This window comes from Dicentrarchus labrax, unplaced genomic scaffold (assembly GCF_905237075.1).
Source record: "Dicentrarchus labrax unplaced genomic scaffold, dlabrax2021, whole genome shotgun sequence".
NCBI lineage: Eukaryota > Metazoa > Chordata > Actinopteri > Moronidae > Dicentrarchus > Dicentrarchus labrax.
In genome coordinates this window covers 27,768,592-27,793,816 of record NW_026136714.1, presented here as the reverse complement: position 1 = coordinate 27,793,816, position 25,225 = coordinate 27,768,592, and the positions used below count along the sequence as shown (strand labels likewise).

Here is a 25,225-nt window from a genome sequence, read left to right as displayed (position 1 = left end):
TGTAAGTTGCCCCACCCGAAAGAACAGGACATTAGACCTCCTGTATGCCAACGTGACTGAAGCTTACACTGCCACTCCTCTGCCCCAACTGGGAAAGTCTGTCCATAACCTGGTCCTGCTCACGCCACAGTACAAACCACAGATACAGAGACAGTCCACGACCAAACGCTCCTTCAGGAAATGGTCTCCTGAGGCAGCCGAGGCTCTGAGGGACTGCTTTGAATGTACTGACTGGAGCGTCCTGCAGGAAGCACATGGTGAGGACATCGAGGGGGTCACGCACTGCACTACTGACTACCTGAACTTCTGTATGGACGTTGTGGTCCCCATCAGAACTGTACACTGCTTCCCCAACAACAAGCCCTGGATCACCAGTAATGTCAAAGACATCCTGGGAAGGTAGAACAGAAGCTGCAGCATAATAACATGAGGGAGACAGAGAAGAGGCCTGTTTAACGTGCAGAGGCAGATCATTCCATAATTTTAGGAGCAGACACAGCAAAGGCACGGCCCCCTCTGAGCTTCCGCTTAGTTTTAGGCACACTCAGGAGCAGCTGATCATCTGACCTGAGGGGGCGGACGGGTACATAGGGGTGTAGAAGCTCAGAGAGGTAGACCATTCAGGGATTTAAAAGCAAATAAAAGAATTTTAAAATGGATCCTAAATTGAATAGGCAGCCAGTGGAGTGAGGCTAAAATGGGGGAAATGTGCTCATGTTTACGTGTGCCAGTTAAAAGACGTGCAGCAGTATTCTGTAGCATCTGGAAACGGGCGATGGAGGACCCACTAACCCCCACATACAGTGCATTACAGTAATCCAGCCAAGTGGCAACAAAGACGTGGATTACCGTCTCAAAGTGCTGCCTTGATAGAATTGGCTTTATTGATGCTTAAAGCCTGTTCTGCTGAACTGGGGGAGCCACTCCAGCATGTCTTCAACCTGAGCCTGCAGCTGGGGAGGGTCCCAGTGCTCTGGAAGACTTCATGTCTCATCCCGGTTCCTAAGAAAAAACACCCCAGGGAGCCGTGTGACTTCAGACCAGTAGCACTGATGTCACACATTATGAAGACCTTTGAACAGCTGCTGCTCCATGTCCTCAGACCCCAGGTCCACCATTCACAAGATCCACAGCAGTTTGGATACAAGGAGAAGGTGGGCGTAAAGGATGCCATCCTCTATCTGCTCCACAGGGCCCACTCTCATCTGGACAAGGAGAGCAGCGCTGTGAGAATCGCATTTTTGATTTCTCCAGTGCCTTCAACACCATCTGTCCACTCATGCTGACAGACAAGCTGACAGAGATGAGGGTGGACCCACTCCTGGTGACATGGATTACGGACTACCTCACCTTCAGACTGAAGGGCTGCATGTCAGACACTGTGGTCAGCAGCACCGGAGCACCACAGGGGACTGTGCTCTCTCCCGTCATTTTCACCGTGTACACATCCGACTTCCAGTACAACTCCGGGCTCTGCCACATGCAGAAATACTCGGACGATACTGCGATAGTCGGCTGTATCAAGGATGGACGGGAGGGGGAGTACAGGAGCCTGGTCGAGGACTTCGTGAGGTGGTGCAGGTCCAACCATCTGCAGCTGAACACCTCCAAGACCAAGGAGATGGTGGTGGACTTCAGAAGGAAGAAACCACATCTCCAACCCGTGTCCATCGAGGGGGTCGATGTGGAGGTTGTCAGGACCTTTTAATATCTGGGGCTGTTGCTGGACGACAAGCTGGACTGGACAGCAAATATGGACATTTTACATAGGAAAGGGCAGAGCCATCTGTACTTCCTGAGAAGGCTGGGGTCCTTCAACATCAGCAAAAAAACTACTGCAGATGTTATACCAGTCTGTGGTGGCCAGCGTGCTCTTTTATGCTGTGGTTTGCTGGGGAGGAAGCAGCAAGAAGAGAGACACCGGTCGACTGGACAGACTGGTGAGGAGAGCTGGCTGAGTAGTGTGCAGCGAGCTGGACTCTGGACTGGTGACAGTGGCAATAAGAAGGACCCTGGACAAACTGCTGTCCATACTGGACAACACCCACCACCCTCTGCACAACACCTTCACCAGGCAGGGGAATGTGTTCAGTGGCAGACTGCTGTCCCAGTCCAGCTCCACCAACAGACTCGAAAACTCTTTCGTCCCCCTGGCCATCAGACTGTACAACAGCTCTCAGTAAAGGCAGGGAGGACAATAGACAATGGACAATTTCTACCTGTCTTTGCACATCCATTTACACTCCACTCCATTTGCACTGTTTACTGTTTGCACTGTTTACTGTAGCTACTGTTAATTTAATATATTATATGTGTATATATATATATATACATACATATAATACTTTATATTTTATATTTTATTTTATTTTTAATTCTATTCTTAAGGTCAGGGTTTTTAATTTTAGTTTAATGTATGTTTTGTATGTTGTATGCTACTGGATACTTGAATTTCCCTCGGGATAAATAAAGTATCTATCTATCTAGATTGCAACCAAATAAATCCTGCTTACCTTCCAAGCATGTAACAGAAACTACAGTGGACGCAAAGGCCATATCTAGAGCCAGTGTTTAGTTTGTCTGTTCTGGGCTAGAGTAAACTGCACTGTATGAAGGTTTGATTTGAATGCTTCACCTTTTATTTAATCATTTAATCCTAAACTGTTAATGAAATTGAAGTCTTACTTTATATTAGCAGAGCAGACAGTTAACCCATGGGTAAGTGGACTGTTCTGGTTTAATACTATGTATGTTGTGTTTTTATCATTCAGTGAGTGAGCATGGTTAATGAAGAAATAGGAATTGCCTGTTATAAATGTAATGGCCTTGCGGATCATAAAACATGGAGTAAAAAAAAGGGGGGAAAGTTGAAATAATCTGGAAAAATTGGATGGCCAAATTTATTTTTCACATGGTCTGGGAAATTGAAAAGGTGTTACAATTATCTTCAGAGGGAATTTAATTTTCAGTTGTGTTCCATATGCACAGATTTAGGGAAGTTGGTTACTCTGGAATTTAATAATTTGGAGAGAAAAGTTGTGCATTATGAGTGCAATATAGAAGGCCCGCATATTCTGAATAAACATTTAGTTAATTTAATAAGTTGGATATAGAGAGGTAAATTATTATGGTGGATGACTTTTTTTTTTTTATCTCAAAAGTAATTGTTGTAAAGAGTAGAGGATAAATTACAGTCTGACCATAATTCTATTGCGTTAAATCAGGGGCCTCAAACTGCCAGCCTGCAGGCTATCTCCAGCCCTCCATCCCCCTCCCTCCAGCCCACAGCATGATGATAAAAACACATTTCTATTTTTAAAAAATGTATTTTGTTTGCCACAAAATAATGGTCAAAGGAAGAGAGCATCTTTCCGGCCTTCGTTTGTTGTTTGGATGAACAACAAAGATGATTTGTTCAACATTTATATGTGGAGTATAATGGAATTCTGAATATTGCACTTTCTTGTAGTACTTGAACATTGCAGTGGCCCTTTTTTGACAATACAATACCAGCGGTTCTAGACCCCTGGGTTAAATCATAAATATTGTGGACCAGGATATTGGTAGTTTAACTTCAGGTAGTCTTCTTCAAGATGATTATTCTGTTGGCTAAGAGTGTCATTAATGATTTCTTCTGCACACAATAACTCAACTAATCTGGAAAGTATTCATATGTAGGCTTAGAGGAAATGTATACTCTTCTTGGAGAAACATCAACAAAAAATACAAAAATTTAAGAACAAACTCTGGCAGCAGAAGCTGAACAGCTGATTCTAAATATTGATATTCCGGCTGATGCAGCTAGACATCAGCTAAATAATTTGCAAAGTACAAAAAATGTATTTAATCATTTAGCGTAAGATCGACCGCTAAGAAGTTATGATTATAAAATGGCAAAGTAGATTGAGAAATGGAGAAAACTTTTCTTGAGCATTCAGCATACAAATCATTCTGAAAAAAGTTTTCAAAATTAGTTTTGAACAATGGAATAATATTGTTTAAATCTACAGATTTTTTAAATGAGACAGATTGTTATTTAATCACCACCTACTCTGCTCAGCTCTCATAAAGTTTCCCACGACATTTTTAAGTTAACTATCCCCTCTAGGTATGTATTATATTATAACATATACAAACTGTTTGGGACAATAATGTGCGTCTGATATGCCCCCCCCCCAGAAAAGTCTAATTTCCACATTAAATACCTTAAAAAGTAATCTCCTCCTTCTACCTCATTAAAACTTCCAGAATCTCTGAATATGCAAATGTTGTTAATTTCTAAAGTTTCCTGCTGGACACAAGATGTCTCCTACTTCACTGTAAAGTCCATTCTCAGTGGATGTGCACCGGTGGCTTTAAGTTTCTACATCACACTGTACAAGTTGATACTGGACCAGGACTGACTTCCAAACTATTTGTGATGTCACAAATCATGCTGGTAGGCCCCGCCCCTTAAAATCAGATATTCAATGAGCACAGAGAAACTTTCCACTTTCAGCAGATGAATGTGAAAACATCCTTCTAGTGTCAAACTCTGCACAGACATTATTCAAACAGCACACTGTAGGAATAAGAAGAAACACTGATTTCTGACTGGCGGGGGCTTTACGTAAAAAAAACATGAAATGTAGAATTTAAAATATCCATATAATAATTCTTCATTCCTTGTTTATATCCTTTTATGTTTTGTTACTTATTTAGGTTGTTAGGCCTGCTGATATATGGTGTGTGTGTGTGTGTGTGTGTGTGTGTGTGTGTGTGTGTGTGTGTGTGTGTGTGTGTGTGTGTTTAGTGTTTATCAGGATGTATGGGTTTAATTTAGTATTTAGGTATTTTTTTGTGTGACTTTGGTGTTGTGTTTGTCCTGGGTTTACTGTTTTGTTTGTTTTCTGGGGATTTATGTCATGTTTTTATTTTGGCACCGTGCCTGCATATTAAACTTTACAGGGCCTAGCATTTCTATATTGCTTGTCATGTGTTGTTAAGACTGGCCCCTCTCTATTAAAGCCTTCATCGCGCCACTTTATTCGAGTGTGTGGGTACATCTGGCTAACGTATTTGGCATCCTTTGCACATTCTGGCTCAAACACCTAACATGAGACCTAAAAACCCTTCGGCACCGAGCCTGCCTGGCACCCGCTCCTCTGGGAAAGCGGGGCTGGGAGAACAGGCTGTGAATAAGGACAGGCTGCAGAGCTTGATGTGTGTGTGAGAGATGGTGACCCTTGCTCTACTTACTGTTGGTTGCTTGTAATGTTGGTGATCCAGGAATTTAAGCCTCTTCTGCTATTCTGTAAGTAGCTGTAAGTGGTTGTGCGTCACGCTGCAGACATGTGCGAGCTAAATGCCTGAAATGCAAATGTGAATGTGGCTCCAGTTCCACAGTGAATAAACCAGATCCCGCAGAGGAGACTGTGTTAGGAGGGTCCTGTTCTGCAATCCTAATCCCTCCTAATGTAGTAATGACTGAAAATGACAAGTGTTATTTCTTTATTAACTATTAGCTTTAATAGCTCGTTAGTCCTAAAAACACATTTTTAACAATACAGCTTCAAAGCTCTATATTTGTGTTTTTGCATAAATAGCATCTATAACTGCAGATCCTTTTTGAAGGTATATCACAATGTATTAGAATATGTATTTTTGAATGTTTAGTCACTGTGCCTAACTTCACTTCTTCCCCGGAGTTCTTGTGCTTTCTCGTCTCGCAGGTTCTCATGGATCCTGGTGGAGCCTCCTGCCATGGTCCTGCTTGACTACAATTGCTAATATCACTGATATTAGTGTTATTAATATTATTGCTATTATAGCTACGGTTACTGTTGTTGCTGTTGTCACTGCTCATTGTCCCCTATCGTTGCTGTTGTCATGTTCATCATCATCAGTCACTACTATTAGTGTAGTTGTTGCTACTGTTGTTGCTGTGCACCTGTCTGTCTGTCTGTCTCTCCCTCTCTCTCTCTCTCTCTCTCTCTCTCTCTCTCTCTCTCTCTCTTTCACCCCAACTGGTCAAGACAAACGACCACCCACCTAGAGCCGAAGGATCTGTCCTAGGTTTCTGCCTTTTAACAGGCAGTTTTTCCTTGCCCTTGTCTCCAAGTGCTTGCTCATGGTGGTACTGTTGGGTCTCTGTAAATAATGTTATAAGGAGTTCGGTCTAGACCTGCTCTATTTGGAAAGTGTCCTGAGATAACTTCTGTTATGAATTGGCGCTATACAAATAAAATTGAATTGAATTGAATTGAATTGAATTGAATTGAATTGAATTGAATTGAATTGAATTGAATTGCCCATTAATTTGACATCATTTTGAAAAGCTTTGAAAATACAATTTGAAGTAGAATTTTTGACCAGATTTTTGAGCCACACAACACATTTTTACACACAGGGATTGTTGATTAACTGCTCACGAACGGCCACTGGACAAAGAGTCAATGCACCAAAATCAGTGCTTTTTTTAATCACTGTGTCTGCGTGAAGTGACATCTTAATGTGCCATGGCGACACAACGTACTCCTTAAATGAAAAACATAAATCAAAAACACTTAGATATAATACTATCAAAATACAACATTTACACATGATCGTTTAAACTATTTGTTCGCTGACATGTAATTTAAGTTTTACATTTCCTGTTATATTTAGTTTCAATATACACCTGCTCCGTTGTTGTGGCATACATTCATGCATGCTACTTGCATGAATGTATGTAATCATACATCCATTATTACGTAGGAGCTAAAACGTGATGGTAAGATAGTAAGCCTAGGTAAAAAATAATAGTTCACAAACACTGCAATTGTGGCTCCAAACGGGTGGACCAGGAGGACCCCCTTCTGCTAAATTAAATAAATAAATCGTCTTATTAGGAATAAACCTGTTTGCGTGAAATCATAATGGTGGTACTTGGAAAGCCTAATATTTTTTGAGGTGGTATTGACTTAAATGATTAATCAACATTAATTTCCTGACAATTGACTGATCATTTCAAAGGTCCAGTGTGTAGGATTTAGTGACATCTAGCGGCAAAGTTTCAGATTGCAACTAACTGAACACCACTGGTGTGTAGGAGAAACTACAGTGGCCATGAAACTTGCAAAAAACATGAAACTAGAGCCAGTATTTGGTTTGTCCGTTCTGGGCTACTGTAGAAACCTCTGTAGATAAAAACAGCCCATTCTAAGGAAACGATTGGAAACCTTTGTCTTCCTCTAAGTTATATAATGACCTAGTATGAAATAAAATATGCAAGAACAATGGTATGATCCTTTAAAGGTAATAACTTGTCCTTTATTTGTACTAATAATAATATTAAAAGGTGAGTATAAGGTGAGAGGTCAGATGTGGATTGATGGCTGACATCTGTCTCATGGTAAACTCAGACAGGCTGGCAGTAGTGTTTGAGACAGACCAAAGTAGATCGAGTCAGCTTTAAAAAAAAACAACAATCATATATATTGTGAAGCCATCGAAACCTTCCCTGTCTACTCTGGAAAAATCCTTAATGCACAGTTTATTGTCCTTAGAATAACAGTTTCTGGGAAAATAAAAACACAAGCACCCATTAACACACAGTAAAATCTCAGTTATGAGCCTGTTGTGTTATTTCTCTGTCATGCTTGCCAAGGCTCTTCCTTTCCCTGCAATTACTGGATTGAATTCACATCACACATTAACATGAAGCAGGCGGCCAAATATGTTTTCTCCCAACACTGATAATTTATAGCCTGAACTATGTTTTGTCCTTATATTGGACAGAGATGCAGTTTCAGCCAGCCTTGGCCAACACATCCATATGTTAGTCTGACCTGATTGATTTCCTGGAGTGCGTGCTCCAAACACACACTTTATATCCAACATGCAGACAGACCTGTAGAGATGTGGTTAGTGCTCCGGATGGATTTTGTCGCTTGCAATGTGTTTCAAACGCCTCACACCATTGCAGAGATAATTACAGAGTCTTTATGCTGGAAGGAACTTTTTTTATGTACCATTTCTAATTATGCACTGCAGGGGAAGTTAAGGTCTGCTTTTCATAATTCATGTTTTGCTTACAAAGTGTAAAGACTGCTATTCTCCAGACCTCTCCCTTCACCTACCAACCACCCACACACCCACCGCCATCCCTTGTTAAACTTCCGTGTTGGATTGTAAAGTGATAGTTTTAAGTGGAAAAATCTTCCCACCTTTATGAGCCATGAGAAAATGTAGCACATTTTGCTCCAGCAGAGTGAGGAAAAGGCTGCTCATGAAAACAGATTTTTTATGATTACACTTTCGGGAAGGCTGTCAGTGACTATCGCTCTCAGCTTTGGCACAGATGCTTATTTTAAGTGATCGGGGAGCGTTTTTTTTTTTTTTTTTTAGTGCCACATTTGGTGAAAATGGTCCTCATGAAACGGGATAATCATAAAATGTAATATGCACAGATAGCAAGCCTGCACGCACACACACACACACACACACACACACACACACACACACACACACACTTCCTGCTGTGATGTATGACACAGACACTTTTTCACTGTATGGAATGAGCATGACAGTGAGTCAATCACTTTTTAACCCATTAATGACTATATTTAGTATGTTATGAAAAGCCTCACTGATTTCTTGGATACAAAATTGCTGTGGAAACTGTCAGGACATGTGGCTACACATATCAAAATTAACATTTTTGATTTCACATATTTATCATGCCTTAATTGGTAGACAAAGTTGATTTTCTTATAAAAAGAGACAAAAATAATGTTAACATTCATTTAACATGGCAAATATCAGATTTACACTGGATCAAAGCATATGTTATTGAAATTGTTTTGAACCCAACTCACAACTTTTGAGATACATAAAGTTATACAATTCCACTGCGGACATTAATGGGTTAAGTTTCAAAGCATGGCTTGCCTGCAGGTCAGATCTGATCTGCAGGAGGACTATTAGGACTGATATCTGGACCTGATGAAGGTCTGGTTGTGTAGGGGCACTTATCCTCTCACACTTTGATATTGTGATTGATTGATTGAATATAAAATGGAGTCTTATGACTCCAACAACAATCTGCATTTCAGAGGCAGAATTCGGTGTTCCCACTTTCCTAAACCTGCTTTGCACACTTTTTCACTTATAGTGACTTCCTACATTTCCTAGATTGCACAGTGGCACTGAGAACTCAATGCAAATTGGTGTTGAAACACCAGCCACATCCGTATGTTCTTTTCCTGTCTAGTTTTGCAGCAAAATTGGACTGAAATAAGTTATGGACTGCTTTTTTCAGTGCACACAGACTCCTTTTGGGGGCTGAGCAGTTATGACTTGGTAGAACACCAAAGTATCTCTTCAGTATTTTAAGAACAGCAGCACTTCAGCGGATAGCAAAACACTGTCTGAAACCAGAGCTGCCACAGCTGAGTAAAAGGAAGGACACAATTAACAAAATCTATGAAATGGAATCTAGCTAATACGCGATGGAATAGGATACAGAAAACCAATTATATTAATTTTGATAACTGATATAAATAAGAAAATATATACTTATACCCTTAGCAATTTAATTCACCTTATTGTTACTTTTTGTATTTATTATTTTTATTCTGTTTCCCTATTATTTAGTTCGAGAGGTTCGTGGGTTGTGGTGGGAGGGATATACAGTAACTATTAGCATATGAAGTAGCTTGTTGCTTGTCTGTAAGTAACTACTGTAAGGGGTCACAATTTAACAAATTAAGAGCATAGAAAAAGAGAACTCAACGCACAGCAGCATATGAAAACACACAAATAAAATTAAAAAAAACAAGCAAATTAGGAAAAACATCTTCACCAATTTCAGTGCAGTTTTTAGAAAAATTAGAAAGCCAAATACAGAAAGCATCCACAAAAACAGGGCTTTTAGTGTTGTGGGGGCATGTAACGGCAGGTGATATTAGTACCAATGCTGCCAAGAATAAAATAGTATAGTATAGTAAATATAAATGATAAAAGTGAAGAATGAGAAGAAATAGAAGCCCCTCTCATCATTTTTGTTAGAAAAATCTTTAAGCCTTTATCAGACATTTTCAGTGTTAACACCAACTTTTTCACCCCACCTAGGTGGGAAACAAAATAAACGTGCATTTAACAGGTGAGCGGTTCTGAGCAAGGATGTGAAAACACAAGACGTAGAAATGCATGAATATCAGAGTGGATTCTAGTTTTAGGACAGATTTATATACATGCAGCACAACTTCTCAGTGGCTCGGCTTAACTGCAATTCCACTCATAGCTCTGGTTTAGAGGCGTCACTGTACCGCAGATCCCTTTGACCAATCAGAGCAATGCACCACTGTGTGTCAGTCCACGAAGACTGAACACTCAGAGTCAGAAATTGTGTTGGAAAAGTATTATAATTGGTAGTGCTCACATGGCCGAGGACAACACGGACGAGAATGTGCAGAAGCAGCCCAGCAAGAGCAGTGCAGTCCGTATCATTACAGCGGACCAGCAGCCCCCTCCCGTCGTACACACAAATATCCACCTGACAACATCCATTGAAAAAGTTCATTCATGTTAAGCGTTGGCAGATCGATACTAGTGTCAATAGGATCAATACCCCCCCAAAAAATGGATCCATATGTTATGGCATCCTGGGCACATGAACATCTTCTGAGCGCTGCACAATTTAAATCTCTGCTGCTGTTGTGTGTGCATGCAAGCAGTAATCATTGATAATGAACATAATAATAATAATTAAAAGAAATGTGTCATGTTAGGCTAATTATTTTCTGGTAATATATTCAGAATAGTAGTTAATTATGACATATGCCACATAATAGCACATTAGCTGCTTTTAACAATAAAAGGTATTGATATTGGTGTTGATATCAGTGAACCTGGCATTGGTATTACTTGGTATCAGGTATTATAGTGGAATGGTGTGCCTTATCTTAGGAGGCGTAAATAACAGTATTTCACTGTAGCGGCTGATATTTCTCACTCGCTTTTAAAAAAAGTTTCACACGATACTGCTGGTCTAAACTGACATTTTATATAAACAGGGACGAACTGTGGCTTATTTTAATATGCAAACTTAAGCAGGATGTTGGATTATTGTCGGTTTAACAGCTAAGAACTGTGGCCTGAGGGTACCTGGGAGCCACTGAGTAGCCTATGAGGTGCCCACAGAGCATGTTCTGTAATATCAATCTTAAATATTTTTTTCCATAACACTTTCGAAGAAGTACATTTAAATACATAACTGATGCGTTTTTATGAATTAAAAAAGTATTATTTTATTATATATATTCTGAGTTATTCTGCCCTTCTGCATTTGGAGTTCTTTGTCGGTCCCAAATGGAGGCCTAAGCTCTTGCCCATATCTATGAGTTGCACCAATTAATTGGTTTTCTTTGATTTGTCATACTGTATCAGCATTGCCTTCAGTGTTAAAACCACTTCCACGCCCACAATTCCAAATCACATTGGGTCAGTGCTCTGTGTAAATGACATATATGTGTAGTTCAGATCAGATCAAGAGGTTTGTTAAAAGATTTATGTGACATATCTGAAATGTTGTGAACCCACATTTTGGTAAATAATTGCTGCATTTTAGGTAAATACGAGATCTTGAGCTTTAAAACGTTGTTGAGTTTCATTAAAGACAGAAGACAAAGACAGAGCTAGAGCAGATCCACCTGAGCAGCTTCCAGTGGCATTTGCAAAGTTCCGTTGTGTGAAACATCTTTTGCTTTTGCTGTGAGTCTGGTCCTGGAACTTGCTTCAGTTTAAATGTTCACCTCTTTTGAGAAAGCTACCAAATCTTAGTCATCAACAAACTTGTATAGATTTTTAAATGCGATGCCTTTAAATGTGTGTTTTATGTTTCTTTTTACCGTTCGTTTACCCTCTTTTTACGTCTTATTTTCATAAAAGCCCTTCTCGGGTGTTGCGAATCAGCATACGCTATAGATATTATGATAGCTGGATAGCTGTTTTCTGCCTGTCCACGTTTACTGTATCTGCCCCTATCAAATAAATCATAAATAAATAAATAAATAAATAAATAAATAACTCACTACCTGAGTTGAAAAAGTAAGAATTCTTTGTCATCTGACCTGTGTTTGACCAACAGCACGTTAAACTGAAAGAATAGCTGGTGCACAGTCGGTCTGAACTCTGTTTAAATCCTGTTCTTGACAACGTGAGGAACAGGATTCTAGCGGGTAAAAAAGTTAGGAACATGACAAGGAGAGTAATTAGTTTGCCATACTCGGACCAGAACACACACACGCACGAGAATTAGAGGTCATCAACCCCCCACTGGTCACCGTCGACTTCTGAGAGCAGCAAGTGAGATCAAATGGACTGTAAGGCACATGGCAGTCGGAGGATATTTTAACCTGTGTTTAATCTCAGATTTTCCAAAAAAAAGAATTTTTTACAATCCTTCTAACAGTGACTCTTGTACAACAACATAAATACTGTGCTGGAAAAAGAGAATTTCCAAAAATTAAGCAGTTTTTTCCCCCCGCAGTCTCTCTCTGTAAACATTGAAAAATGCAAATCAAGTCTCCTCAGTTCTCGACAAGACAACAACATCAAAATAACAACAACTGTTCCATCTGTAAGGCTTGGCCGCCTCACTATGCAAATAGTCTCTAATGGGCTCAGAGTGAAATGAAATCTTTTTTTTTTATGTTTCCATTACCTTCTCTTTACTAATCCGTTTAATGTTCGAAGGACTCAACAGTGCTCAGTTTTAGATCCAGGAGGGGTTGGGGGGAGGGATGCGGTGAAAGAGGGCTCCGTCCATCAGAAGAGGCTGGTCAGCGTGGTCTGTGACGGGCTCCGGCACTCGTGGACGTCCATGCCGCCCGGCACTGAGGTGAGAACGGAGGTGACGGTGGGCATGGTGGGGTTGGTCAAGTCTGTCAGGGTGGTGGGCGTGCTGGAGGGGCTCATGGAGGCGTTTGAGATCTCCGAGGCTGGGCCCGACGGCGTCCCGCCCTGCAGCGTGGAGCCGTCGGACGCCTTGTCCACCCCGGTGCTCTCCTGCCGCAGCAGGTTCCTCCTGAATTTGGCCCGAGCATTTTGGAACCAGACCTGTGGAAATAAAATGAATCCCCTGAAGTTAACTAATGCTTCATGGAACCTTTGAGCACAGGTTTCCACATTTCTGATAATACTTCTGATTGTGTGTTCAGCTAACAACAAACTAACATACAAACATTTAGCAGGCGCTTTAAAGGGCTAGTCCACCCACCATGCTGCAAAATTATTAGTAATTAGGTATCTTATATATTTAAGGAGCATTTGATCTCACGAAAATAAAACAGCATAAACACATTTAACACAATTAATCATTTTAAAAAAGTTTCACTAGAAATTCAAGTTCTAAGCCTGGTGGCACACCTTTGGCTCGCAGGCCCCTTTTTGGGCAGCCCTGCTCTAGCTCATGCTTTCTCTGCTGGTGGGTCGGGACCCAAAAGTGGGCCTCGTTGTGAGTTTGTGGTCAAAAAAATTAATCCAAATGCTTGGATGTCGAACTTTTATTTTGACAGAAAAGCTTCCTTCTATGTTAAGTGACCGCCATTTTTGTAGGCCTAACTTATTTTGTGTGTACACAGTTAATTCACATTCATAAGAATCACCAGCATGTAGCTGTGATGTTTAATTTAATATTAAAGTTATGTGCTCTGTTTACAGGGATGAAAATATTTGTATATGTTGAGGATGGCATTGTGTTTACTAGCCTATTTGAAAAATACATTTGCGTTGCGTTCCAAAGTGAGACCCACTGCTCTAGATAACCCACAGGGACTATTTCTTTGGTAGAAAGTAGTTCCAATGATAATTGTCCACTGCAAGGGTGTGGATTATGAAGAGCAACCAGGATGTGTTAATGCTGAATTATATGGATGTGATTTATCACTGCACAAACAACATTGGACTGTAGATAAATACCTGAATACTGAGCACACTTGTGCAAAAACAAAAAAGAATTTTGATCATTTGATAACACTGCCAACCATTCTCTGAAGCGCACTATAAGACTGTTTTCCTACCAGGCATCGGTTTCATTTCCATACACATTAAACACTCTGTATGGATATGAAGTTTCTTACAAAAATGTAATTTGTCACAATGAACACAGAGAACATCATGTCTGCTTTTATTCTTGTTAAGTTTTTGCAGCGTGATAGCACAGTGCAGGCTTTTCAACTCATGACTACATCGCCACACAACCAAAATAGAAGTGACGCTAATAAAAGCAGACACGATGTTCACTCTGATAGGTTACCTACTGGGTGTCAAGCATTTTCCAGTCTCTATAATGTTTTATACTGTGGTAAAAAATGAATGGTGACCTATGACTGCCGGAGACAGACTTTGTGTTGGTGAAGATAGCTGAGACTGTCCTCCTCAGAAAAAAACACTGCAGGCACCCAGTTAGCTCAGTGGGTAGAGCTGGCGACCTGTGTACTGAGGCTGAGTCCTTGCTGCAGCGGCCCAGGGTTCGAATCTGACCTGCGGCCCTTTGCTACGTGTCATCCCCTCTCTCTGCCCCCCTTTCCTGTCTATCTTCAGCTGTCACTGTCATAAAGCCCAGAAAAATACTTTTTAAAGAAAAAAACACAGCATCAGCCATTTGTTCTAGTGCTTAAATACCTTTACGTTTCCCTGACGAGGACCTTTAGCAGCTATGTTAGCAATGAAGACAGAAGTAGTGTGACCTTGTTATAACATTGCTGCCTTTCAACCATGACCACAGTCAATCCCTAACCCTACCACGATTTTAATATATTTTTATATGAACAATGGCTATGTGAAAGGGGTCACTCATAGTAAAAAATTAGAAGTTCCCCTCAGCTCTACGGAGCCTTAAGCATCTTTTAGCCTTAACCCTGTTTTGGTTTTCTGGCCTGCAACTTTTGTTTTGGTTCACTATGCTCTCATTAGGACCGTTTTCAATGATAACATCTGATGAACCCACCATACGCTACCTGCCCACCATCAAACAGCAGACAGACACAGTTAGTGTAGCATACATAGTTTAGCAGCTAAACACCCAGGAGTTGGTGGAGACCAAAATCGGAGCTAAAACAAGAGCGAACAGTGGACTCACACTTATCATGACACCAGAAACACAACCTAAAATGCTAATGTTTTACTGTATATGCTAGATGTGTAAATAAGCAACTGTTTGTTAGCGCATTAGCCAAATCAAAATTTACCTTTCCAAACCAAAGATGATTTGGGCCTAAACCTAATCAACCCTAGCTGTAACAGATGTGGAAACTGTTTTGTAAGGTCCTGACATACAATACGATCCACAAGTACCCTTTCTTATTACTGGGTACCACCACCTCTGAGGTTTTTTCCGAGGGGTGAACTAAAAATAACTCCTGTGATGCTTTGACCCCCAACAGTCCAGTTCAGGCCCTGCATATAGGAGGTTTTTAAAGCAAATGACAAATGACAAATTTTGTTGCTGATTTTGGGGGACCTGAGAAACTTTGTGGGCTCAAATATGCACAATTTATTTATCTATATAAATTAATACAGATTTTTCATTTTGATGCCACAGAACCCCAAGCGGACCCACATCAACATCTTCACCTCCACCATGCCCCCTCCCTATACCCCCCCCCCTTGCTGTTAGTACAGAGCACACACACCACTGAGCATCTCTTCGCGTCTGTTTAAAGTCTGTTTGCAGATGCTCAGACTGGAGTCAAGGATAAAAGAACACTTAAAAACACAAAGCCAGGGCGCTTCTCTACTGTGTACAGAAGTTATAAAAAAAGCCTTTACTTTTCACGGCTAGTCGCAGAAAAAAGGCAGTGGTAGCCGCAGAAAAATAAAACCTTTTCTTTCATGTTTGCACGGGAAAATAGAGAGTCTTGGCTTCCTGCTTTCGTTGGTTCTGTGAAAAGATAATGGACCTCCCTGTGCTGAGAGAGGCAGCTATGGTTCCAGTCATTATTCTCATATATGAAATGGCAATGAAACACTTTCTTTCTCATTTTTGCTATGGGTCCCATTCAAGAAGGCCCTGCACCCCAAATTCTGGAAGCAGCACCCTGCTCCTAAATGTCCCCGATGTTAATTTATTTTTAAACTGAATATGATGAATTTAATAAAAGCCTGAGGTGCAGTGATTGAGGCAGCGGCCTGTGTTAGCAGTGGAATCATGACGGAGCCATGGGAAACAGGCGCTTCAGCTGGAATAACAGGCATGAAAATTTGAACGCATCAAAGCAAAACGGCTGCTTTGTTTTCTGTGAGCGTTAATTAAAGCAGCGGGATGATTTTCCTTTTTTTTTTGCTCCCCCCCTTTCTCTGAAAAAAATTTGATTCAGAAACCTTTTTGTCTCGTTTTTCTTCTTCCCAGTCCCCCAGATAATTTGCTGTCGTCTTTTGTGGAAATCAAACGCTCCGTTGTGCCTTCTCTTTCTTCGTGTATACAGCAGAGCTTTGTTTTTTTCATCCCTCAGTCACTCACTATAACATCACAGCGGCCACTGAAATAGATTACATTTTGTGGGGGGGTTTATGGCTTTCTTTTCATTTCCAGGTAATTTTTGGATTCCAGTGTGAACAACACGTATTGACTTTTCACAGGTTGTTTCTGCTTCTTTTCAATGCAACTTTTTAAATTATTCTGTATAAATTGTGTTTTTATTTAAAATATCAAAGGAAAGAAAAACAAAGTTTCAGATTTCGCTCAGCTTGTTCCTGAAAGTCTAGAGAATTTCACCAGAATGAAAAACAGCACTATCTTAAAATAAAGCCGCTGATTTGGCTTCACTCAGGAAAACCTCACTTCATATATTTTGCATTTGGAAGCGGGCTGATTTGCATTGGAAACAAGTGGAATTCCTTCACCCCTGTTGGCACTCGTCCCCCCAACCCCTGCATGTTGTTACCTGCAAGACCCGCTTGGTGAGGCCTGTCTTCTGGGCAAGCTGCTTGAGGTCCTTGGCGTCTGGGTTGTGGTTGATGGCAAAGTAGGACTTCATGGTCCTCAGCTGGTGGTGCTTGAAGGACGTCCGCATTCGCTTGGTTTTCTGGCTGGAGCTGTACTGGGAGTCCCGGTCCATAGACTCGCCGTCGTTCTCGTTACAGCTCAGTGCTGCAGGGCCAATGGGGGGTAAGGGAATAGGAGAGAGGAGCTGGTTAGACAGAGGGGACTCTGATCCAATCACTGATCACTTTGATTTGTTTGGTTATTTGCTTCTGAATGGCTGTTTGTGTCGAACACTGCAAGGTTTTCCCTTCTCTTCCCGACCAAAAATCTCACAACCCCTGTGTTAGAGAAGCTCCCAGTGCATTGTATAGAACTGATATTCTGAATTTTAAAGCTATTGAGTGCACTTATTTTTAATATATTGGAGAAAAATCAATTTTTTATTGTTTATTTGTTGGTTTATTTAAGTGCACATTGATAAAACATTGCTGTTAACGTGCCAGAATTAGCCAAGAGCCAAAGTCACCCTAAAAAGAGAATATAGGATTGAATTTACAAAGTTACTGGATTCATTTATAAGCATGCAGAGAAGAAAAAGAAATCTTAATCTTAACTGAAACAACAAGCAAAGAAAAAAAATCAATGAATAAAATTAAGAAAAGCATATCAATTAAAGCAACATGAGGCCCAGACCCTGAAGTGCAACAATGCATGAGGAGAAAGGGAGACAATGCATATGTTTAAGTGCAATATACTGAATTATGACTAAGGCTGAAAATCAGTTGTTAGAAAATGTGTTTTTAGCATTTTCTGCTGTTGTTATTGTCATCTTGATTTTTAATTTCTTTAAAAAAAACTTCAACCCAGACCCATTTCCTTCATTTTACATCCTCACAATCAATCTGATCCAAGGTGACACTGCGACCTGACAGCTGTTTTTCTCCCAGCTGCAGATCACCCTCTCTGCCTGCCTGCATGTCTCTCTTTCCTAAGAGGAGGTGCTAGCCTGGCTTCAGCAACAACACACACGCACAACAACAACACACATGTATTTGTCCCAGCCTGCAAATTTCTTGGCAACATCCAAAGTGTTGCTGCATGCATAACAGTTCGCGTTCAATATCAGAGCGCTGCAAACGATGAATATGAAGTGAGTGAAAACCATCAGAATAACACTTCACTTAATTAGCCCATACACAACCAGGCAGAACAAATGCTGCTTTCTGTCCGGAGCATATGCTGCAGCATTTTAACAAACAAAAAATATCAGCCTGCTTCCTGCTCATCTCCTCATCCTCTCACAGAAAACGCCTTGCTCGCAGCCTCAGTGCCATCGCAGAGCTGCTCCAGGGTCTCCACATGTTCACATGTGATGGCTCAGGTGGAGCTTCGATGTTGTTTCCAGCTGGAAACAGAAGAGGGCGCACTGCCTCTTCACTCTCTCCCTGATTGTGCTTCACATTCATTTCCCTGTTTATTTACTGAACACACACACAGTGGGGAAAAAGCTAGTATTTTCAGACATTATGCTACCTTTCTTCCTTTTATCATCATTAAATGCTTTTAAAAGTTCAGAAGCTGTATTTTCTTATAACTAATAGGTGAAAACATTTGGCTTGTTTTAAGAGTTGTGTCATGAATTCCACTGATTCAGAAAGTAAAAGTGGCAGCATCTTAAAATGAAGAAAGTGATGCTTGTTCTTTCAAGGAAGAATCACTTCATCCAGGAAGAAAATAAGCGGACAGAATCTCATTTGAATTGCAAACTAATGGGAAATAATATTTTCACTTGTTGCAGCTCATTTAAAGTTAAAAAGTTTAGAGGAATGAGAATTAACGTAACAGATATAAGATATAAAACAGACAGAAAAAAAATATTTTCTTTCTCTGGCTAGATTCTGACGTAATGTTTTGTTTGTAATCAGCTTCATGTGAAAAACTGGAGGGTTAATTAACTGAAGCCAAAGCATTAAAGAGAAAAAACTCCAGCCGCAGACAGTTCTACTGTAAGAAAGTTCTTGTATCCCCTGCTCTCTCTTCCAGTGAATAACTCATCAAATCACATTGATCTCTCTGGTACACACCCAGTTTGGCTTGGTCCCAATGCAAAAAGGGCTCCAGTATAGTGTGTGTGTGTGTGTGTGTGTGTGTGTGTGTGTGTGTGTGTGTGTGTGTGTGTGTGTGTGTGTGTGTGTGTGTGTGTGTGTGTGTGTGTGTGGGTGGGGGAGGAAGGGAGAGGGAGGGTGTTAGGGGTTTGTAGATGTCTATGGAGCCTGACAAGTGGAAAAGGGCGAAAGCAAAAGCCGGAACATCAAAAAAACTTTTCTTTTTAAACCCCAAAGAGGACATGGGAGGGGAAAAAAGTATTTTTTTCCCCACAACAGATCCACTAAACTGAAACACGAAAAACTACCAGCTATTAAAACTGATTCGTTTTTTGTTTTAGATTATCATTTAGAAAGATGTTGTTAGGAGCGGCTGAACTGCTGCAGCTCATTGGCCTAATGAAATCTCTGTGAGGCTGCATGAGAAGTTCACTCCACGGGTAAGAACAGTTTGCAGTGTATGTGGCTGTATGGGCTGTGTGAGTGTGCTCACTTCACTTAATGATGTTATGCAGAGGCCTAGCTTTATTGACAACTCTCCCACTATAGTTGGCTTATTCGTGTTCATGCTGTTATTTCTGATCATAATGTGAAAGATAGGGCCACCAAAAACCAACCTACCAGGGATATTATTGGGGAAAATAAAGCATTGCACTAATGTCGCTATAAACTCAATATTTAGCGCCATACGTCTCTTTAAGGGTGTTAAAAATATATTATAGCAGGCCTGCCGTAATGTAATTGTGCTCAAGTTATGCTAAACTCCCTTTAGGAATATTATAAGAACATTAAACCGCAGGGGATAAAAGAACAACTGTACAGTTTTCTATGATAATGTTATGACATTAGCGAGGGTAACAGGCACAATACAAGCCCCTACAGGAATGTTAAAAAAGATTTTTCATTAATGAAGCCTGTCAGTTTTAATCATGCAGTTCATTACAACTGCTGGCCGAGATTTATTTCTCAACAGGCAGCGCTTATGCTTTATTTTTTTCGTTCAATTTTTCTTTTTCTGCGTTTTGGATCTAAAATTATTAATTTTGAGGTAAAAATAATCAAAACAGAAAGAAAAATAAGAGCACGTTGCTTTTTCTGAATCCTGTCCACCTTTTAACAGGCCTGTCAGCGGGGGAACATGCTTGTGTTTTTTTATATAGACATGCATTCTTACCTGCGTTATAAGCAGCCAGCTCGGCTCCCGGTCCGGGGCTTTTCCTCTTCCTGGGCCGGCCTTTCTGCACTGTCCCCACGCCGTTGAAGTAGGATAGTCCGAGAGTGTTGGCCGGGCCCAGGCCTTTGTGCGGGACAACGTCCGCGTGGTTAAAATGTGTCTGATATTCTCCCTGGATGAGAGTCTCAAAGTGCAGCCGACAGTACACCAGACTGTCCTTCATGCCAAAGTGGTCTCCGGTGGTGAGCATCTTGCTGCAGGTGGTGCACGTGAAGCAGTTGAGGTGGTAGACCAGGTCCCGGGCCCGCATCACCATCTCCGAGGCCGAGATGCCCAGGTGGCACCGAGCGCACCTCTGCACCGAAAATCTTCTGCGGACAACACAGAAACCTCATCAGCGGCTGGACACGGACTCACAGGGGCCTGCTGGTGCACTAAACTATGTGTGATGTACAACTTTTCCGCACTGGAAAACGGCGCAAAGTTTCCCTTGCGCATTAATAATGAGATGAACTCACATGAAAACTTAGTTAGACACCAATTAGCTAATATTGGAATTAATGGGATATGGATATTAGCCATATAGGCGGTTAAATGTGGAATTTGTGATATTGTTACCTTTATAATTGAATAATAACTCTGTCAGTGATGGGGGGGGGGATACTCCCCTACAGAGCTGCTAAACTTAAAAGTATCTTTTTTTAAATCTGGGTTTGAGTGGAGAGTTTTAGTAACTGTAGACAGTGTCCTCTTTTTCTTTCTTTTTTTCTTTCTTTCTTTCTTTCTTACTGGTGTTTTGCTGACAGAAACGTGAATGTGATCTGGCATGAAAACAGTAAAATATACTATATATATAGGCTATATATGGTGACACAAAATACTAGCTGTCATTAGTGTAAAATGTCAGCATCAGTTTGTACGCAGCCATATTATCAGGAAAGAAGCTTTGACAAAGAAATACTGTATAAATTGTTTTTCTGCAATTAAAAAAGATTTTTTTAGAACCGCTATCAATAAAATCTGATTTTATTGGGGCGTTGCTGCCTTGAAATTATTTTAAAATATTAAAACCCTGCACATGCGCGCTGTTACTTGAACTTTAATCCTCACCAAACACAATCACGACCATTTCAAAGACACATTCTAGAGTCCTGAACACAGCCCACTAAAAAAATCCCAAACACCGGGCTGGACTGTGTGGGGCTCCCGGGCCCTGCGCGCCCCCCTCCTACCTGTAGTAGTCCTCCTTGCAGTAGATGCTGCCGTCCTTGCTGAAGCAGGTGAGCTCAGACTCCAGGTTGAGTTTGCACTCGCAGCACTTGAGGCAGCGCATGTGCCACTGCTTGTCCACGGCCAGCAGGTAGTAGCGGTCCGCGATCTTCCTGCCGCAGCCCGCGCACAGGGCCACGCGCTCGCTGGTCATACACGGCATGGACTGCGGGGTCAGAGGCACGAGGACACAGCGTAAGGACATGGCGTTTGGTGGAGGAAAATACAATGAATGGATTCTACCCTGCTAGCTTTAACATGGCGGGGGGGGAAATAAAATCCTGGAAAGCCAAATATTTTAAGAATATTATAAAAGTATGATCGGATGCAAGAGGGCCACCGCTACCAGGCACAGGATTGTAGAAATATTCTAAAGAATTACTGCAGGAGTTTAAAAATGTATTTGCAATCTCAAAAATGGTAAACATGAATAATATAACGCCAGTAAAATAAAATTACGACCTCAAAGATGCAATTCAGTAAGAAAAAGACAAAACAAACTTCCTTACGACCGCAATAAGACATAAAAACATTATTATTGGGAATATGTTCTCACAGTAAAGGAAATTGCACACCGCTATGAATAATATGAATTTCGCATTAGACTACATAAGGAAATATAATTATAATATGTCACACTGAGTACACCAGCAGATTGACAAAAAAGAAGTAGTATTTTCATAATAAAGCTGCCATTTAGAAGCATTGATGGGTAACGTGTATGGGCTTATTGAATTATTATTATTATGAAGTTATTTTAGTTGGAGGACATCCGTCATATCTGTGCTCATTTCTCATGATAATAATTATAATAATAGTGTTAATTAAAGCTACAATAACAAATAAATACAGGGCTGTCGTTAATTGTTATTTTCAAGAGGCCTGCTAAACACACACACACGTGCACACACACACACACACACACACACACACACACACACACACACACACACACACACACACACAAATGATCTGCAAATGAAAGATGGAGGCTGAATTAAAATGAATATTCTCCTCTAGCCTAACCCTCCTGTTTATTTTTATGGAATTTAAGAATTATTGGCGAGCTTTCAGATCATCCACATTTTTATTCAACAAAATTAAAATCTACTTGTGTTTTTCTCGGATCAGAATAAAAACTTGCAGCTCGGTTTGGCTTTTGATGTTTGAGCTGATTTGCCTGTTAAAAAATATATTTTCTGTCGTACGTGAAACACTCAAGTTTGAATGTGCGCTCTGCTGTTTAACGTGTGCTTTGAACGCAACACAAAGGGGATTTTTAAAGAATTAAATTGCAGCATTTTCAGAACAAATGTAACCGTTTTGTTTCTGGAATAATTCTGCAGCTCTGTGTCTGTTTATATGAAGCTCTGCTGGGCTGTGGAATAAGTTTTGGATCAAACAGTGGATGGAGACTGTGTTTGGGCCTTTTTGGAGCAAGTTTGAGAGGCGCTTTAAAAGTCCTAAACTGGGACATTTGTTGGACAGTTTTTCCCTGTGTGAATTGTGAGTACAAAATTGAATCTTAGTGCTTGGAGCTGAAAGAGTGCAGCCACTGACTGTCACATGTTTCCAGGCTGCCATGCTGCCTGCACTAACAAGCCGAGAGGGCAAAAAAAAAAGCAATCTCCCCTACCGTCTCTGTTTCCCCCATATCGATGGCTGAGCTGATCGCTGCTGACTCGCTCTTTCCTCTCCGGTCCATTTCTTCCACCACACCGTGCACGTCGCCTCCAGGGAGGCCATGGAAAAGCATCGTTGCCGCAGAGGGGAGGATGTTATAACTGTTCTCTTCGGATCTGCAAGCCAAGATGTCCATCAGAGGCAATAAACCATGCGCGATAATGCCGCTCAGAATTCTCGCTTTTTTCGCTTTTCCTTCCTCGCCGTGACAAGTGAGAAATCCAGATCAGGGAGGAAAAAATATGAGGGAAAAATTGGACACGTGTTCTCCACACTACGTCTCATCTGCCAATGGAAACCGTCATCCGAATCTCTGCAGCTCTCATTATTAATAAGCTATGATTAATTCATAAATAAACGCACAGATTCCGCTTCTCTTGCTGGGATCTATTTCTCTCTCTCAGGTATTATTTCTCTCTCATTACCAACTGCTCTTTCTATATTTTCTTTTCCATGTACGGTGAATAAACATACCAACTATGGAAGCCCCGGCTGCATGGGTCTCAGCACCGATGCCTCCTCCTTGCCTGGAGTAATATTTCAGGGTTTCGACAGTCTGCGAGGCATTGGCAAAAGCTCTTTTCTTGCTAAGTTACTGTGTAGAAGTGCCAGAGCTGAGCTTCTACTGCATCACACAGTCTGGAGGAACAAAAAAAGATATGTCCAAAAAAGCTGACAGGGAGCCTGAGCTGTGAGAAGAAGGCTTCCTCCCCTCCTCCTGGTTCAGCAGTCCAAGTTGATGCTTACAGCAGCTGATTTATGTCGCTCAAACTACTTTTGCTTTATAGCCAAAAGTGGAAAAATAAAAACTATGTATTTAAAAACACGCAGCCTTTTGCTTTATAAAATCCCGCCGGCCGTCTGGGAGAGGCAGTTTTCCTGTACAGTAGTCTGTTTGGTTAATGTTTTGTCTTTTGCCAAAGGAGGCTGCATGCATGTGCGTAACAGCAGAAGAGGAGGAGTTGGCTTCACGTTGACTGATGATAGGCGAGTGTTTGCTGGCCCCCCAAAACCGCCGTTCCTCCTTCTCAGGTCCCGGTTGGACTCTCCGCTCCTTATCAACGGGGCCCTGTTGCGTCACCACGCACCATTTATGTTCATTGGTTGCTCCGCCGCCACCGAACAGTTCGGCTATACTTTTACAGAGAGCGAGAGTGGAAAAAGCAGCAGCCCCTCTGCCTCCGTTACGCACGGACCACCACCGGCCCCCCCACTTTTATCTGCCTGTCCGGAGCTGCAGTTTTTAAAGGTCCGCTTTAAATAAAGAGAGTCAAAGCAGGAGAGAGTCTGTTGAGGTATTGGAGGGGTCTGTCTGTCTGTCTGTCTGTCTGTCTGTCTGTGCGCACCGAGGAGGTCTGATGGGACCTTTACTCAAGTGACGCGGAGAGAGAGTTCCACACTGTTGTTGCTCACAGACTCTCCATGGTACCAAAGGGCTCCGCATAAGAACCTGCAGAGGTGGGCAAAAATGTGCACCAAGTCTCCCACATCAGCCACAGAATAAATAAATACAGAATTTAATTTTAATTATTATCTTTTTAATAATAAAAAAGACAAATTCGAAACAAAAACAACTTTTTTTCTGAAACTGAACAAATTCAGATTCTCATAAACTGTATCAGCAACTTAATGTTATTTCACACTTGGCCTGTATTGTGTGTGTGGAATGGGGTTAATTTCAGCTCAGAGCTCATGTGAAAAGCTTTATTTTGCTAAGAAATGTGGCAAAAGATCGAAATTCAAGCAAGGACCTTAAAATGTCAGTAAATGCCACTTTTCTTCAGAGATAATAAATACCATAATCAAGGAAAATAACGCGAGAATATCGAGCTCCAAAAATGAAATAGAGAACTTTACTGATAAGAGAGGAAAGTGTGTTTAAACACAGCGTTAGTGGGTTTGTTTAATGCGTAAAAATCATTTAGGCACCTTTGGGTGTCATCTCTACATTTTATCATCCTTAACGCTATCTACCCAATGTATATATTTCCTAGAAGGAGCTCCACTCTCTCATTTGATGTCAGCGGCTCCACTCTTTGCATTTTG

General features: G+C 41.1%; 2 protein-coding genes across 3 annotated transcripts in view; both read right to left on the bottom strand.

Moving 5' to 3' along the window:
• Positions 1–25,225, bottom strand: part of LOC127375919 (uncharacterized) — a 629,637-nt gene that overhangs the window by 299,056 nt on the left and 305,356 nt on the right. Inside the window, exon 12 of the mRNA XM_051422341.1 lies at positions 6,031–6,163. The gene's annotated coding sequence lies outside the window, so the exon portion shown is untranslated. The remainder of the gene's footprint in view (positions 1–6,030; positions 6,164–25,225) is intronic.
• lhx2b (LIM homeobox 2b) lies at positions 12,368–24,439 on the bottom strand. Of its 2 annotated transcripts, none has more exons than XM_051422351.1 (5): positions 23,133–24,439; positions 21,460–21,662; positions 20,228–20,595; positions 16,908–17,113; positions 12,368–13,080 (listed from the first exon to the last, which is right to left on the bottom strand). In XM_051422351.1, exons 1-5 carry the CDS (start codon positions 23,313–23,315, stop codon positions 12,790–12,792), a joined length of 1,251 nt encoding a protein of 416 aa, XP_051278311.1. In that variant the 5' UTR covers positions 23,316–24,439; the 3' UTR covers positions 12,368–12,789. The 2 variants fall into 2 exon arrangements, with proteins under 2 accessions (XP_051278311.1, XP_051278310.1); XM_051422350.1 differs by having other exon boundaries at positions 20,228–20,598; positions 23,133–24,435.